General features: G+C 49.4%; 2 protein-coding genes across 3 annotated transcripts; one reads left to right on the plus strand and one right to left on the minus strand.

Moving 5' to 3' along the window:
* The first annotated feature begins 243 nt into the window (after positions 1–243).
* Positions 244–4,150, plus strand: LOC125535135 (putative disease resistance protein RGA3). Its single transcript, XM_048698186.1, has one exon. The coding sequence runs from the start codon at positions 531–533 to the stop codon at positions 3,885–3,887; it is 3,357 nt and encodes a 1,118-aa protein (XP_048554143.1). The 5' UTR covers positions 244–530; the 3' UTR covers positions 3,888–4,150.
* A 4,034-nt stretch (positions 4,151–8,184) lies between these two features.
* LOC125535137 lies at positions 8,185–11,456 on the minus strand. Of its 2 annotated transcripts, XM_048698187.1 has the most exons (3): positions 10,985–11,444; positions 9,788–9,862; positions 8,188–8,482 (listed from the first exon to the last, which is right to left on the minus strand). In XM_048698187.1, the coding sequence occupies exons 1-3, from the start codon at positions 11,373–11,375 to the stop codon at positions 8,343–8,345; spliced, it is 606 nt and encodes a 201-aa protein (XP_048554144.1). In that variant the 5' UTR covers positions 11,376–11,444; the 3' UTR covers positions 8,188–8,342. The 2 variants fall into 2 exon arrangements, with proteins under 2 accessions (XP_048554145.1, XP_048554144.1); XM_048698188.1 differs by lacking the exon at positions 9,788–9,862 and having other exon boundaries at positions 8,185–8,482; positions 10,985–11,456.
* Between the last annotated feature and the right edge of the window lie 5,229 nt (positions 11,457–16,685).

Below are 16,685 nucleotides of genomic sequence, written 5' to 3' on the forward strand. Positions count from 1 at the left end.
ATAGAAATATTTCTAAACAAATATTATTTTGTGTAAAAATGCGAGCAATGTACCGATGAACCGGTGGTTCAACCAGTAAAAACTAGAACCAACGGGCTCACCGGTTTGATCTCCGGTTCAGTTTTTAAAATTACGGGCAGAAAATGTGTATGTGTCCATAGGGATAGGTGTATGCACATATATTCAAACGTTTGTGTCTGTATCATGTTAAAAAAACGAGAAACTTTTTTTAGCTTCCGAGTAATGCTTTTTTAAGGTATAATAAGAAAGAAGTTCCGTGTAGTCTCGCTGACGTGTGGGTGCCGGCGACGTGGGGAAGAATTGATGGGTGGCGTGACCGTGTGAGCACACGCGTGACCTTTGCGGCAGGTCAACGTCGCCCCTGGCTTTATCATTCGTACTACCAATTCACAAAATGTGGTGGTGGTGGCCTTCGCAGCGTTCACACCGCACCATACGCGCGTTCACACTGCTGCCTCCATCCCCTTCTCCCTCCCACCCCAGCACCGCGGCATTGGCGACTTCGCTCGATGGATCCGCCGATGCCGATGTCCCTTGTGTTCCCGTCGATCGATCCGCCCAAGCCGGCGGCCGTCCTCTCCATGGATCTCCTGCTGGAGGAGGCTCTCCGGGCCATGGCGCGCGCGGCGGAGCAGTTCCGCTCCCTGGGCGAGAAGCAGGCCAAGCGCCTCATGGTCGCCGGCGCCGGGGGCGGCAAGCTGCGGGAGGTGGTGACCCAGCTGGAGCAGGTCCGCGACCTGCTCGGGGGCGTCGACGACGGGAGCAGCTCTCCGGCGGCGGCGGAGTCCTTCTACGGCATCGACGACCTGCTTGATGAGATGGAGTACCACAGGATCGCCTTCCACCTCGAAGCCTCTCCAAATACAAATCCAAAGGTCAGCAATCCCCTCGCTTCTGCCCTCAGGCTGGGCAGGCGATTCCTTAGCAGCAGCAGCATCAGCAGCGATGGGCAGGCGTCCCGCTCCCGGTGGTTCCTCAAGGACCTGGATTCCGTCGCGACCAGTTTGGCCTCTCTGCTCAACCAAGTCCGAGGGTCCAGTCTGCCGCTTGCCATCTCCGATGCGCCGCCCGAGGACAACAAGGTGTTTGGCCGCACCAGGGAGCTCAATGACATTGTGCAGATGCTGACAGAGCCGATGTCATCCCACCAGCCTACTCTCAAGGTCATCTCCATTGTTGGCTTCGCCGGTCTGGGCAAGACCACGCTCGCCCAGTCGGTCTACGATCACATCCGAGTACAGCGCCACTTTGATCTCACGGCATGGGCACATGTCTCCGCCAAGCCTGACAGACTGGAACTAGCAAATCAGATACTGCGTTCGGCCAGCCCAGCCTACCGTGGATCCATTGACAAAGATGCCACCTTCGGAGCTCTTCAGTCGCAACTCACTCAACTTCTGGCATCCAAGAGATTTCTGCTTGTTCTCGATGATGTGTGGGATGTGGCCCAAGATACATGGCAAGAACTCCTCATTCCTCTTAAATCTGCCCAAAGTGGGAGCAGAATTATTGTGACCACCAGAACACCAAAGGTTGCTGACATGCTCGGTGCATCTCACACCTACCACCTGAATCCACTGGGCATCGAAGATTGTTGGTCCTTGTTCCACCGATATGCTTTTGGGGGCTGGAGCACACATGATTCCAGTGATGAACTTGAGCAGATTGGGAGGGTGATTGTTGCTAAAGTCCACGGATTGCCTTTGGCTGTCAAGGTGCTGGCAGGACTGCTTGGAGCTACAAAGAGCACTAAGTACTGGCGTATTATCTCGGAAAAACAATTTTCCGGAGATGCCACTCTCTCCTCGCTGCGTTTGAGCTACAGTTACCTGCCAGGACGACTCAAGCAATGCTTTGCATTCTGCAGCATATTTCCCAGGAACTGGAAGTTTGACCAAAGAACCATGATCCGCCTTTGGATGGCCAATGGTTTTATACAGTCCCAAACCGACACTGGTAAAAGGATGGAGGATCTGGGCACAGATTATTTCAATGCTCTCCTATCTCGGTCATTCTTCCAAACTCTTAGGCAGGGCCCTCGCACACACTGTATCATGCATGACCTGATCCATGATCTTGCAGTGTCAGTTTCAACCAATGATTGCTTTCAAATTGAGCCTGGCATGACCCGTTCTATCCCCTCAACGGTGCGCCATATCTCGGTCATTACGGATGGCATACAAGACATCAATGCTGCCATCAACATGCTACCGAAAAAGCTGCGCACCTTGTTAGTTCTGAGAACTCGTTCTTTCTCCTCATATTGTCTTCAAGGAGACTTCTTAGCAAAGCTCAAGACTTTGCGGGTGCTTGATATTAGCCACTCTGACTACACTGAATTGCCAAGATCCATTTCCTGCTTAATCCATCTCCGTTACCTGTCCTTGTGTCGGACCATTCGGAGTCTTCCAGAGTCGACAAGCAAGCTGCTCCAGCTACAAACGTTGCACTTTACAGACAGGTGTTCCCTTGATAAGCTTCCAGCAGGAATAAGTAGGCTTGTAAAGTTGCGGCACCTTGGAATCGACATGAAGTACATTGCACAGGTGCCAGGCATTGGTCGGCTTATTAATCTGCAGGGATCTGTTGAGTTCTGTGTTAAAAAGGGGGGAGGGCATGCCTTGCAGGAGCTGAATGGCATAAACGGTCTCCATGGCCAACTAAAAATTAAAGGCCTTGACAATGTTTTGAGCAAGGATGAAGCCACCAAGACCAACATGAAAAGAAAAGAGAATCTCAGGGCGCTGAGACTGGAATGGAGTTCAGCTAGTAGAATTCGCACCCCTGTGACTGACTATCAAGTACTAGAAAACCTACAGCCACATCAAAACTTGAAGGAACTTCACATTGTGAGGTATCTTGGTGCAACAGCTCCGAGTTGGTTACAGTATGCTGCGCTGAGGGAGCTGCAATCCTTGCACCTTGTTAATTGCAGGAGCTTGGGCGTTCTACCTCCACTGGGGCTCCTGCCGTCACTCCAACAATTACACATGAAGGAGCTGTGCACAGTTAAACGAATTGGACATGAGTTCTATGGTACAGTTGACTTGTCATTTCCATCCCTGAAGGTTCTTGTGTTTGATGACTTTCCCAGCTTGGTTGAGTGGTCTGAAGTGAGGGCCGATCCATTTCCTTGTCTGCAGAAGCTAGAGATTGTAGACTGCCCAAAGTTGATTCAAGTTCCTGCATTTCCCCAATCTGTCTCTGAACTTACAGTGGAGCGAACATTGTTGATATCCAATATGAGGCTTGCTCCATATTCTTCGTCAAGATTAGAGATACTCACACTGAGTGTTTCCACAACTAGTGTACTTTGCAGGGGACTATTCCATCAAAGCCATCTAGAATCTATTGTGGTTTTAAACATAAATGCTGGCTGCAAGCAGCTTGTTTCTGCTGAGGGACTGCACACCTTTACGTCTCTCCAAAAGCTTCAGCTGTGCCACTCTGACATATCAGATCAGAATTTGGGAAGTCTTCTTCAGGTGCTGCCCTCTTTGTACTCAGTTGAGATGATAGATCTGCCCAACATGACATCTCTTCTGGTGCCAACAAAAAATAATTTGTGTACTACCGTCACGGAGTTGCAAATATCAAACTGTCCACAGCTCTCTTCTATAGTCTCCTTGGGTACTTTTGTTTCACTGAAACGTTTGGTGATTGAGAAATGCCCCAAACTGACGGCAGCATCCTTCCCAGTAAGTTTTTGGAGACTCACAGCCCTCAAGGTTCTGAGTATATCATACTGCACAGAGTTCCAGTCCTTACCTAGTTGTGGTCTGCCAACCTCAATAGAAGCACTTCATCTCGTTGGGTGTCACCCAAAGCTGCATGAAAATTCAAGCAACAGGACTGTCAATTCCTGAGAGAAGATTTCTACTCTACACAAAACATTGATGGCAAAATTCATGTTTTATGTTTGCACCCGTTTCTTTCGTTCTTACTACTTCCAGTGGGTATTTTTCAGTTTATTTTGTAATTGTGCCGCTATGTGTTAGCTGTAAATACCGATCTGTGATCTTGATTCTGATAATTTGTTACCTGTACTTCTATCATGGTTCAGATTAGTACCCACCCTTATTGTTTTGTCGAGATGTGGAAATCAAAGTATGTTTTCCTTCTTCCTTGAGTTTCTGTGTGGAAATCCTTTTCACTGTGGACGAGAATTCTTATCGCTTTGTTGAAAAACTATTCTTACCGCTTTCAGTTGTACACATGACCATGCTGGCACTCTTGCAAGGAGAAGAACACTATTGAAGGGTTGTTGCATTTGTACCATGATTTCTTTTAACCAATTCATGCATCTCCATTATGCATGCTCATACAGTGATGCTCCTTCCATTCCACAATGTAGTGTGTATAGACTTTTTGAGAAGTCAAAATTTGCGAACCTTGACCAGGTTTGTAGAGAAAAATATTTATATCTACACTACCAAATATATAAAATATGAAACTACGTCTTATGATAAATCTAATGATATATGCTCAGTATTCTAGATGTAAATGTTTTTCTCTATAAACTTGGTCAAAGTTTGTGACGTTTGAATTTTTGAAAAATTTACATGCACCAAGGGAGTACAAGGTATCCTTTATTTTCTGAAACCGAGGCAAAAGGCACAACAACTTAGCCCATCAAAGGGAACTACAAAATGGATTACTCTCGCGGTATGATATGATCTTGCTTAGGTGCGTAGCTCCTGTGGTGACCCAAAGCTTGGCCTCTTCTTGGATAAGTTTTAGGATATAGAAAGGCAGCGTTAATTTAAAACTCTAGCATTCCTCTCATTCCAGATGATACATGCCGGTCCACCACCTCTTGACGTTTTGCTCGGCACCCCATTGGTTCATCTCAAGTATATTTCTGTCATGGGTACCCGCATCAATATATCAGAAAATTGAGTCTCTAATGTCTCGTATGGTTTTTAAGTGAAAGAGAGGCCTCCCTCTCAGATTTTTCATATAATGAAAGCAACTGGTCTTGTTCGAACAACATCACCCCGCGAACAACTGTGGCCGCTGTCGTTGCAGAAATGGGCACCACAGATCAGGGACTTATTGGACACAAGGCAGCGCGGTGATAATACATAGCTCTAAAAATATCGTTAGAATGAAGCTAAGTCATTCATTCACCTCTGTTAAGATTGTGATTTGTCGACGTGGAACAATGGTATCAGAAGCAGTCAAGCAGCATATGCCTATATGGTGCGAGGGGCTCGTGCTACTTTTGTGTGCGACCGACTTGATGCTACCCTTCGGGATGCCGGGATGTATTTCAGGCGTAGTGTTCCCCTGCTTCAACTCAGCCAAAGTTCAGACAGGTCCTAACCGCCCATTGGCGGTTCAGAACACACAAGGCCCTAACAGCCCACACGGTCAAAGTTGCATTATTGATTTCCACTTTTGAATCATGCGATTTCAGAATTCTGTGGTTGCTCTTGAGCGGTATGTTACGTTTTAACATGGGGGGTACTATTATTTTGTCCACTTCATCTCGTACACAATGTGTCAGTCTCTATTGTGTCGTTCGATTTAATAATTGGAGGAGTGTTATGCATGACTATTAGATTTAGTTCAGATCCTTTAGGCCTCGTTTGACGGACGAGGATTGAGGGGGGTTTCACAGGATTAACCCCGCGGGGCCGAGAAACCTCCCTAATCCCTGAGGGCCCATTTGTTTCTCAGGTTTTGCATAGCCCAATCCCTTCCACCCCCTTCGATCCTCTTCTATCCACGCGTCTCGCAACCCTCGAGGGCACAGGCAGGGAACACAGGGAACGCGAGGCCGTCACCGAGAGGAGTGCCCCACCGCCGGATCTTCACCGCCCCGTCATCGCCAAAGCGTCGACGCCCTCCTCCGCCTGTTCTTCTCGAGGTAATTCCTCCCCTCTCCTCCACTTCTCCACCCCTCCTCTGCAAACCCTAGGACCCTCTCTTCTTGCTCCTCGTCCGACACCCAGCGACCATGCCTCTGTTTTGCAACAATTCGCCTCCATGGCCATCCTTCTCCTCTCCTATCCGGCTTTACCGTGGAGTTTAGCTTCAGCAGTTCGCTGCCTCCATGGCCACCCATGGCCAGTTCGCTGTATTATACAAACCCTTATCAAACATTTTTTATGGAAAGGGATTGAAAACTTGAGGATGTGAGGGGAATGGAGAGGATTGGGTGGAAGAAAGGGATTCACCAAATCCTCTGAAATCCCCACCTCCTCGAACCTCCACAATCCCTTCCTGTCAAACGAGGCCTTAGTGCCTATGCATTTTAGCTTCAGAAGAGGAAAATACCTATCATGTTGGCACACCTGAAAGCGGAATCGAATATGTTTGGTGGAGTTAAATGAACGGTGTCTGCAGTGGTCAGTCAGTCAGTGGACATGCATAAATATATAGTAAGTACATACTACCTCACTTCAGTCTTCTGGTTAACATATTACATATGAGACCTGCACGATGCTGTGTTATGCTCCCGCTCGAATCTTAATAGCACACAGAGGAATTGAGGATACAAGTCTCGATCGATCTAGAGTTCTAGGGAGGAAGGAAGGGGGATCGGGAGAGAAGGGTGCCTCCGCCAGCCTATTACTTTCTCCCCACCTCACGCTGGAGGCCTCGAGACCTACTTAACCCCACCCCTCGTTTCCCAAGTGTGGGTTGGGAACTTGCTGTTGGGCTTCACTTCGCGTCGCGGCCGTTCCGGGCCGTCGGGTGGTGCGGCAGCCTGGCCCGTAGTAGTTGCTGCAGGAGGGGCCAAGGTGGCAGGGACCATAACACCCCCTCCCCCTCGAGACATAGCTTGCCCCCAAGCTGGTGCGTCCGGGAAGTGGTGCTGGAGCTCGGCGACGTCTTCCCAAGTCGCCAACTCCGAAGGCTGGTCTTTCCAGCGAACTCGGACTTGTGGCGCGCTGTTGCCCCCTCGCTGGACGACTCGGTGCTCCAGGATCTCCTCCGGAACTGGACTTGCCGCTGCTGGAAGTTTCTCAAGGGCTTGCTCCATTGGAGGTAGTGCTTGACGAAGCTGGGAGACATGAAACACTGGGTGCACGGTGCTGGAGTCTGGAAGCTGAAGCTTGTAGGCCACTGCTCCCACGCGTTGAAGTATCTTGTACGGCACAAAGTCCTTGAAGGCCAGCTTCTGGTTGGTGCGAGTGGTCACCGAGCGCTGCACATAGGGCTATAGCTTGAGGAATACCCAGTGATCGACGGCGAAGATACGGTCGGAGCGGCGCCTGTCGGCTGAGTCCTTCATTTGCTGACGTGCGCGCAGGAGGTGTTGTCAGATCAGCGCCTCCATCCGGGCTCGGTCTTGCAGCCACTCCGCGAGGTCTGGCGATGCACATGCCACTGGGTCGACGATGCTGAAGAAACGCGGAGCATGGCCGTAGAGAACCTCAAACGAAGTCGCTCCCAGCGCCGAGTGTGGTGAGGTGTTGTACCAGAACTCCGCGAGGGCCAGCCACGCATGCCATTTGGTAGGACATGCATTGACGAAACACCGGAGGAAGGTTTCCAGGCATTGATTGACCCACTCCATTTGTCCATCCGTCCGAGGGTGTCGTGCAGTACTCATGCGAAGCTTGGTATGAGTGAGGTGAAAGAGCTCCTTCCACAGAGTGCTGGTGAAGACCGGATCACAATCCAAGACGATGGACTCTGGTAACCCATGGAGCTTGTAAATGTGCGACACAAAGGCCTGCGCCACTTGAAAAGCTATGAAGGGGTGAGATAAAGCAACAAAATGGGCATACTGGGAGAACTTGTCGACGACCACAAGAATGGAGTTAAACCCCGAGGACCGAGGAAGGCCTTCGACGAAGTCCATTGTGACCATTTGCCATGCCTGGGTCGACACTGGAAGTGGCTCGAGGAGGCCGGGATGACGAACCCGCTCCGGTTTGGCTTGCTTGCAAGTTTGACACGCCTCCACAAACAGCCGGACATGATGTTTGAGCCCCGGCCAAGTGAACAGGCGCCTGGCGCGTCGGTAGGTCGTGTTAAACCCAGAATGGCCTCTGATCGCTCAGGTGTGTAACGCTTCCAACACTTGTTTTTGGAGGGGCACATTATCTCTGTGAGGCCCTCGATTTGATCGTACACTAATCATACACACAAACTTGCACGATCAAGATCAGGGACTCACGGGAAGATATCACAACACAACTCTACAAATAAAATAAGTCATACGACCATCATATTACAATCCAGGGGCCTCGAGGGCTCGAATACAAGAGCTCGATCATAGACGAGTTAGCGGAAGCAACAATATCTGAGTACAGACATAAGTAAACAAGTTGCCATAAGATGGCTAGCACAAACTGAGATACATATCAGAAGAGGCGCAAGCCTCCTGCCTGGGATCCTCCTAAACTACTCCTGATCGTCGTCAGAGGCCTGTACGTAGTAGTAGGCACCTCCAGTGTAGTAGGAGTTCCACCGACGGTGGCGTCTGGCTCCTGGACTCCAATGTCTGGTCGCAACAACCGGGTATAAAAAGGGGAAAAGGGGGGAGCAAAGCAACCATGAGTACTCATCCAAAGTACTCGCAAGCAAGGAGCTACACTACATATGCATTGGTATCAATGAAAGGGGTAGTATATGTGGACTGAACTGCAGAATGCCGGAATAAGAGGGGAATAGCTAGTCCTATCGAAGACTATGCTTCTGGCAGCCTCCATCTTGAAGCAGAAGAAGAGAGTAGATGGTAACCAAGTATCACCGCATAGCATAATCCTACCCGGTGTTCCTTCCCTCGTCGCCCTATGAGAGAGCGATCACCGGGTTGTATCTGGCACTTGGAAGGGTGTATTTTATTAAGTATCCGGTTCTAGTTGTCATAAGGTCAAGGTACAACTCCGGGTCGTCCTTTTACCAAGGGACACGGCTATTCGAATAGATAAACTTCCCTGCAGGGGTGCACCACATTTCCCAACACGCTCGATCCCCTTTGGACGGACACACTTTCCTGGGTCATGCCCAGCCTCCAAAGATCAACACGTCGTAGCCCCACCTAGGCACAACAGAGAGGTCAGCACGCTGGTCTAAATCCTATGGCGCAGGGGTCTTGGCCCATCGCCCATTGCACATCTGCACGTTGCGAACGCGGACGGTAAGCAGACCTAGCCTCCCTAATACAAGAGCAGGCATTCCAGTTCAATCCGGCACGCGCCGCTCAGTCGTTGACGTCAAGAAGGCTTCGGCTGATACCACGACGTTGAGTGCCCATAACTGTTCCCGCGTAGTTGGTTAGTGCGTATAGGCCAGTGGCCAGACTCAGATCAAATACCAAGATCTCGTTAAGCGTGTTAATTGATGTAACCACGGACACCGACCAGGGCAAGGCCCACCTCTCACATAGGTGGTCTCAACCTGTCCTGTCGCTCTGCCATAAAGATCCACACAGAGGGCCGTCGGGAAAGTATGTCCTTTCAGCCCCGAATCCGTGAATCAACCGCGGGTACTCAACGAGCCAACCCGACTTTAGTCACCACATGTATCATATATAATATGTATGTAAGTATATACCCGTGATCACTTCCCGAGTGATCACGGCCCGGTAGTATAGCATGGCAGACGGACAAGAATGTAGGGCCACTGATGAATACTAGCATCCTATACTAAGCATTTAGGATTGCAGGTAAAGGTAACAACAGTAGTAGCAAAGACAGGCTATGCATCAGGATAGGATTAACGGAAAGCAGTAACATGCTACACTACTCTAATGCAAGCAGTAGAGAGAAGAATAGGCGATATCTGGTGATCAAGGGGGGCTTGCCTGGTTGCTCTGGCAAGTAGGGGTCGTCAACAACGTAGTCGGTCGGGGCACCAACAGCGGCGTCAGTCTCGTAGTCTACCAAAGAGAAGAGGGGGAAGAAACAATGAATACAAGGCAAACAGGTGCATATCGATGCATGACATGACAAGTAACGGTGCTAGGTGTGCCCTAACACAGTAGGAGGTGATACCGGCGAAGGGGGAAAACAACCACGAAAGTATCCCCGGTGTTTCGCATTTTCGGACAAACGAACCGGTGGGGGAAAGTTGCGTGTTCGCTATGCTAGGGATGTGTGGTGGACGAATGGGCTACGTATCCGGATTCGTCTCTTCGTTCTGAGCAACTTTCATGTACAAAGTTTTTTCATCCGAGCTATAGTTTATTTTATAATAATTTTCAAAGTTTTATTGAATTTCTAAGGTTATTTAATTTCGAAATAATAACAGAATGCTTTTGTTTATCTCTAGTCTAGACAGAGTGGATGACAGATGGGGTCGAGGGGGTCCAGTCAACTGTTGACCAGTCAACAGTTGACTGGTCAACTAGGTCATGGGTCCTAGATGTCATTGACTGGTAATTATTTAATTTAACCAATTTGATTTATATATCATTGGGTCCCACATGTCATTGGGTAAGCACTACTAATTAAAACCAAATTAGTCTAAACAAGGGTTAGTGCTAATTGAAATTAGTGCCTAATCTACGCAGGGGCCGACCCATCTAGCGGAGGCAACAGCCGGCTGGCTGGCACACACGCGCGGCCGCTTGGCGTGCCGCGACTGCGGCCATGGGGCTGCTCGGCCGAGGCAGCAGCTAGCGCGGACCTGCGTGAGTGCGGGCGGAGCGTGGCCAGGGCGCGCGGGTCGAAGGAGCACAGGCAGGGGGTGGGTGCTCGTGTTTGGGCATGGCAAAGCGGGAGGCAGCGATGGGAGTGGCCGGCAGCAGCAGAAGAAGCAGGCAGCGGACGCAACAGGGAAGGGAGGAGCAGGGCGCGGCCTCGACCGGCGGGGCTCCAACGGCGACGGCGGGGGGGGGGGGGGGGTGCGGGGGCGCGCGCTGGGCCACGGCTTCGGCGCGGGGGGGACGCGAGCTTCAGAAACTTCGGCAGCAACAAAACCCTGGGGACGGCGTACACGGATTAACACCGGGGGGGGGGGGGGGGCGAGTGTGGGGACAAGGGGAATCGGCATTGCTCACCAAGGGAGGGTTGGCGGCGAGCTCGGATCGGTCGGCGTGTGCCGGAGCGCGAGGAACAGCTGTGGGCGCCCATGGCCGAAGGGGATGGGTCGATGGCGGCGGCTCCAGGGCGCTCCAGCTCGAGTAGATTCAAGTAGAGAACGAATACGAAGAGGCCAGTCTCCTGGACATCTTCTGGCGCCGTGGGGAGGCTCTGGTGCACGGCATCGATGTCGACATGGTGACGGCAGCGAGCGGCTGAGCTTGGGAGGGAGAGCATGGGGGGTGCGAGGGGAAAGGGATGGCCTAGGGTTCGGTCGAGGGTTCCTGGGTCCTCCTTATCCTCTCCTCGATCACGTGTAGCAGCACACGTCGAGCATCGGCCGGTGGAGAGGCATCCGAGGGCAGCCATGGCGACACGCAGGGAGAGAGGTAGGAGGCGTCTCCTGTTGGGCTGGGCCAACCACTGTACACTTACGACCCAGACCAACCGGTAAGTTATACTCCTTTTCTTACTTTCCCATTTTTCTAATTTGTCTTTACTGTTTTGTATTTCTTTTGACCTCAAATGATTTTTTTGCTACATATGAGATCTCACATATAAATCAAAAGGCAATAAATCTAGAGTGGCTCATGAGTTTGGGGACAAAAAAATTAGGTTTATATTTAATTGGTTATTTTAACTTCTATTGGACCTCTTATTAATTTTCTAGGAGTTTATTTGTGATACAAATGAAGTTGGTTTCAACATGAAAATTAGTTGGTGAATATTTGCATCTTGACGAACATTTTTATTCTACTGTTTGAAGAAAAAAATTGTCTTGCAATTTAAATTTGAATTTGGACGGAATCTGAATCGAAGTGAGATTAACAACAGTAACTGCGATGACGTGGCATCATTAGCGGGGATCACTGTAACTTAATTATCTGGGCGTCACAATTCTCCTCCACTACAAGAAATCTCGTCCCGAGATTTAAGAGGGGAGCAAGGGGGGAAGAATAGGTTACGAAATTCTAATGATTCTTCTTGGTCTTGGTTGCTCTTCTCGAAGAGGTCGATCCATTACATTGATGTCTTCATTTCCCTGCTCCAGGTCATCATGATGAAACCGTCATCCTATCTTCAAAAACTCCATCGTATTTACGAAAGAATAGGGGGGGGGGGTATTTGGGGGGGGACCTTTGCACGGTTGACTAACTCGTAGATAACATCAGGGAAGGTGGCGGAAAGTAACTCTTGAATTGAAACTTAAGAAGATATCGAGAGCAAAGTAAGGAGGTACCATGAGATGTTTCAAGCGGGCAGGCAATCGTTTGATGCCAGAAACAGGGCGTGAAAGGGGTTCAAAGCAACGGGAATAAGTATTATGTCCCATACCAGAATTGATGATCTCTCGGATGGTGGCTCGTGAATTACATACGAGGTCATGCGCGAGGAATAACTTTGGAAACAGGGGGTGTACAGGAGAGTCAGGTTTCAATCCCGTGGAACTGTGGGTTATGGGCCCACCATGTGGGTTAAAAGTAGAAAGGGCGGTGATATTTTGCACATTCATGATAACAAGGCATGTCAGAGGATAGCCTATCAATTATGTCGGCAACGTCGGTACCAAGGGCGAGGGATGAAGAGAACCATCTTCCTGCTCATTGAACGAGGCGGACCAATAGGCAAAGTTCTCGTCCATCGGTGGCTACCAGAATGTCATCAACAATAGTAACAGGGTCTTGCTAATAGAATTGTACAACGAGGGGTTTACATAAGCAGGATAATATTACTGCTTAGATCATATATATCACAAGGAAGGTTAAATCAAACAATGGAAAGGAAAATATGATTATCAGACTAAACAGAACAATGGAAAGGAAAAGGTGTTAAAACACATATTCCAGGGGTATATCCTTCCCAAGGACAAGCAGAGCAGGATATCCATGACATGATAGAAAGTAGAAAACCATTTAGGTAAATGGGAGAGGAATTTTCTGTCACAGCCCTAGAATTTGTTTGTAATTAGTTGCATTTGAGAGCATCATGCATCATGTCTAAATTCTGAAAGTTAAATTGAGGTTAGTTGAAACCCTTAGAAGTCACTTTAGAAATAATCAACATTAAAATCTTTTCGAATGGGTCCAAGAAAATGTTCATGTTTCTCTTTGAAAATATTGGCCAGAACTAAAATTCAAACCAATATTTTCAGGAGCTCATAAATATTTATTTTGGGCATTTGGAATTAATTCAATAATTATTTGTATTGGATTTATATTTGATATATTTCAAATATGATCCAATAATTCTGGAAATTGTTGTGGGGCTTTATATTAATGTCAGTAGTCCACACAGCAATTTACAGAAGCTCAAAAAAATGATTTGGGTTAAAAATCAAATCAAAATAGAGTTACAGAAAAATAGAAAACAGAAAACAAAATAGAAAAAAGGGGAGAGAGGCTTACCTGAGCCACTTACCTGGCCTGCACTGTGTTGGCCCAACACTGTTGGCCCAGCCCATCTCTCTCCCTTGTCTTCTTCCAGCTCACGCCAGAAGGACTGGAGCGCGCGTGGCCGACGCCCGCCGGCACACGCCCGACCACCACCAGCCTGCCTGCTCGCTCTGGACGGCTCTGGACGATGCCATGCGACCCCCGACCCTTCTCTCACTCTCCTCGCTCCTTTCCCTCCTCTACCTCTCTCCCTCGCACGCGTTGAGCGCAGCCGTCGCTGCCGCTCACTGCCGCCGCGGCCACTGCCACTGCCTAGCGTCGCCACCGTGTTCCAGAGATCCGCCACCGTCTCCTATGCCTTCCCGACGACCCACGTGCCGCCGGACGCCCCCGAGTGCTCTCCCCGTCGTCTTCTTCAACCCCGGACGCTGGAGATCACCATCGCCGCTCCGCTCTCTTCGGTGCTTCCCCAACCTCACCGACGACGCCATCGAGTTCACCGTGAGCTCCTGTCCGTTCTCCCCCCTTTGTTTTGCTCATTCCCGTGACGTAGCACCCTCGTCCGCGAGCTCCGAGCTTCGGCCGCCGCCATGGCCGACGAGCTCCATGCTCCTGCGCTCTCTCGCTCGCCCCAGCACCATCAACATGCTCACCGCGTCCCCAGGAAGTTAACGCGCCGCGCCATTTGCTCCAGCTCTCGCTGAAACCCCGCACCCGCTCGAGGCCGAGCTCCGCCGCTGCTAAACCCCGACGCCGGCGACACACCTGGCCACCCCAGGACTGCCCGACGCCACCAAGCTACGCGCCTCGCTGCGCCATTTCCAACAAGCCCAGCCGCACGACCCCTCGTCGCCAGAGTTGGCCGGACGGGCAACTCCGACGTGCCCCGCTTACGCCGGCGATTAGCCGCCGGCTAATCCCCGTTTAAGCTACTAATTAACCCTCCTGTGCGACTGACATTTGGGCCCCACACCCTAATTAAACCCCGGGTTAAAATAGTCTAGTTTAATTAACCCCTGTTAACCAGTGTGTCTATGACATGCGGGACCCACTTTTCCATTTTGACTGTGTTGACTTGCCGGCGCAAGCCTGACACGGTGCTGACGTCATAAACACATTTCCTGGCATTTTCTTATTTAGAAACAAATCTGAAAATTCCAGAAAATGCCCAAAACTTCTAAAATTCATAGAACATTATCTATAACTCCAAATAAGATAAATTATATATGAAAAATTATCAGAAAAATTCAAGGAATCTATCTGTACCATTTTCATGCATGTTTGAACAATGTTTGTCCTCTGCTTTGAACAAAACAAATAAAGGGCATTTAAATAATCATATATGGAGTTGGAATTTGAATAATGTATTCAAACCAACTTCATTTAAATCATAGCTAGATGTGCATTAGCTCAAATCACAGCATGTTGCCATGTCATGATCATGCATCATATTGTGGCATTGCATTGATTGTGTTCTTTCTCATTGCCGGTGTTTGTCCCCTCTCGATAGACGTGGTTCCGACGATGAGATCGATGACACCGATGAAGAACTATACTATCTTCAGAAGTGCCAGGCAAGCAAAACCCCCCTTGTTCATTCCGATACAATCCCACTCTCTCGCTCTTGCTCTCTTTTACCGCATTAGGACAACAGCGATTCAACTGTTACATGCTGCGGTAGTTGAACCCCTTTCCTCTGCATGACCTGTCATTGCCACAGTAAATAGATGAAACCCACTAGTATGAGTAGGAGTTGTTTGAGCCCTAATGTTCCTACTCATTCATGCTTGTTTGTCATGCCTGCTACTGCTTAGAGTTGAGTCAGGTCTGATTCATCGGGAATGAATTGGAACGTGGTGAACATGTCCTACCGTTGAGAGCTAAGTGTGTGAACACGATTTGGTAAAGGTAGCGGTGAGAGGCCATGTAGGAGTACATGGTGGGTTGTCTCATTGCAGCCATCCTTAGGAACTGAGTTCTGTGTTTGTGATCCATGAACAGTTACTACCACACATTGGGTTCCGGTAACTCGACCCCTCTCGGCTTATTAATCAACTCGATCTCTGTCCAGGAGTTGCAACTAGTTTCTGGTGTTTGTAGGTAGTGTTAGTAGTCTACCAAGTGGCACCTGGTACAGGTGGGCTTGGGAAAGACTAGGCACAGTGGCACGGTGTACCAAGTGGCACCCGGATGGTGGGCTTGGGAACCCTGCACACATCGTTTGGGGCCGTGAGCGACACCCCGGCCGGATCTCCTTGCGGATGGAACCTGAATAGGCGATAAACCTGGACTAGAGACTTGTTGGTTAGTCAGGTCGTGGCCGACTCCCTCGCCCGGCTTCCGCTTGAAGGTTGCCGAGGTACATGACGTGTACAGGGCGATAAGTGGCGAGAGCGTGTGTGAAGAAGTACACCCCTGCAGGGTTATCATTATCTATTCGAATAGCCGGATTCCTCGGATATGGAAACTTGGACCCCTTGCATAGTTCATAGACAAGTGAAAGTGGATACTCTAAAACTCGCAAGATAAGCGTGAGTGCTATGGATGGCGTTCTCGCAGGGAGACGGGAGCGGATCCATAGTGGTGTATTGGTATGGTGAATTTGTGGACTCGTGTGCGCCACCTCAAAAGAGTTACTTGCAGTCGTAGTTCAGGTTAGCCACTGAGTCAAAGCTGGCTTGCTGCACTTAAACTCCACCACCCCCTTTGTTGATACCGATGCATATGTAGTTAGTTCTGATGTAAGTCTTGCTGGGTACATTTGTACTCACGTTTGCTTAATTTATGTTTTGCAGAGAGACGTCAGTCTCGCTAGTAGTTCCGTGTGGACTTCGACGTTTAGCTTGACACCTCAGCTACGATCTTGTGCCCTCAGCAGGGTCTGGTAGATAGTCAGGCTCCTCAGCCTTCTTCATTTCTAGTTGTCTGTACTCAGACAAGTTAAGCTTCCGCATGTGCTTTGACTTGTATGCTCTGATTGTTGGGTCATAAGACCCATGTTTGTAATATCTCGCTCCTTGGAGCCTAATGAATAAATACTCTGAGTCGTAGAGTCTTGTTGTGATACCATGTTGTATTGCACATATTGAGCATATTGTGTGTATGATTGAAATGCTTGGTATGTGTGGGATCCGACAACCTATTTGTTTATCCTTGGTAGCCTCTCTTATGGGGAAATGTAGTCTTGTGCTTCCATGAGCCATAGTAGTCCGCTACAGCCCGGTTCACCGGAGTCCTGCTAGCCCAACACTACTGCTCCGGAACACTTGACTGGCCGGCATGTGAT

The sequence above is a fragment of the Triticum urartu genome, chromosome 2 (assembly GCF_003073215.2).
Source record: "Triticum urartu cultivar G1812 chromosome 2, Tu2.1, whole genome shotgun sequence".
NCBI lineage: Eukaryota > Viridiplantae > Streptophyta > Magnoliopsida > Poales > Poaceae > Triticum > Triticum urartu.

What these genes read in the sequence shown, in the direction of transcription:
- LOC125535137 (XM_048698187.1), bottom strand. Translation starts at nt 11,375, where the DNA reads ATGGCTGCCCTCGGATGCCTCTCCACCGGCCGATGCTCGACGTGTGCT. An exon ending in TCGCCGCCAACCCTCCCTTG is followed by an intron (nt 9,863 to 10,984) that starts GTGAGCAATGCC and finishes TCTCTTTGGTAG; the next exon opens with ACTACGAGACTGACGCCGCT. An exon ending in CTACTTGCCAGAGCAACCAG is followed by an intron (nt 8,483 to 9,787) that starts GCAAGCCCCCCT and finishes TGTTGCGACCAG; the next exon opens with ACATTGGAGTCCAGGAGCCA.
- LOC125535135 (XM_048698186.1), top strand. Translation starts at nt 531, where the DNA reads ATGGATCCGCCGATGCCGATGTCCCTTGTGTTCCCGTCGATCGATCCG.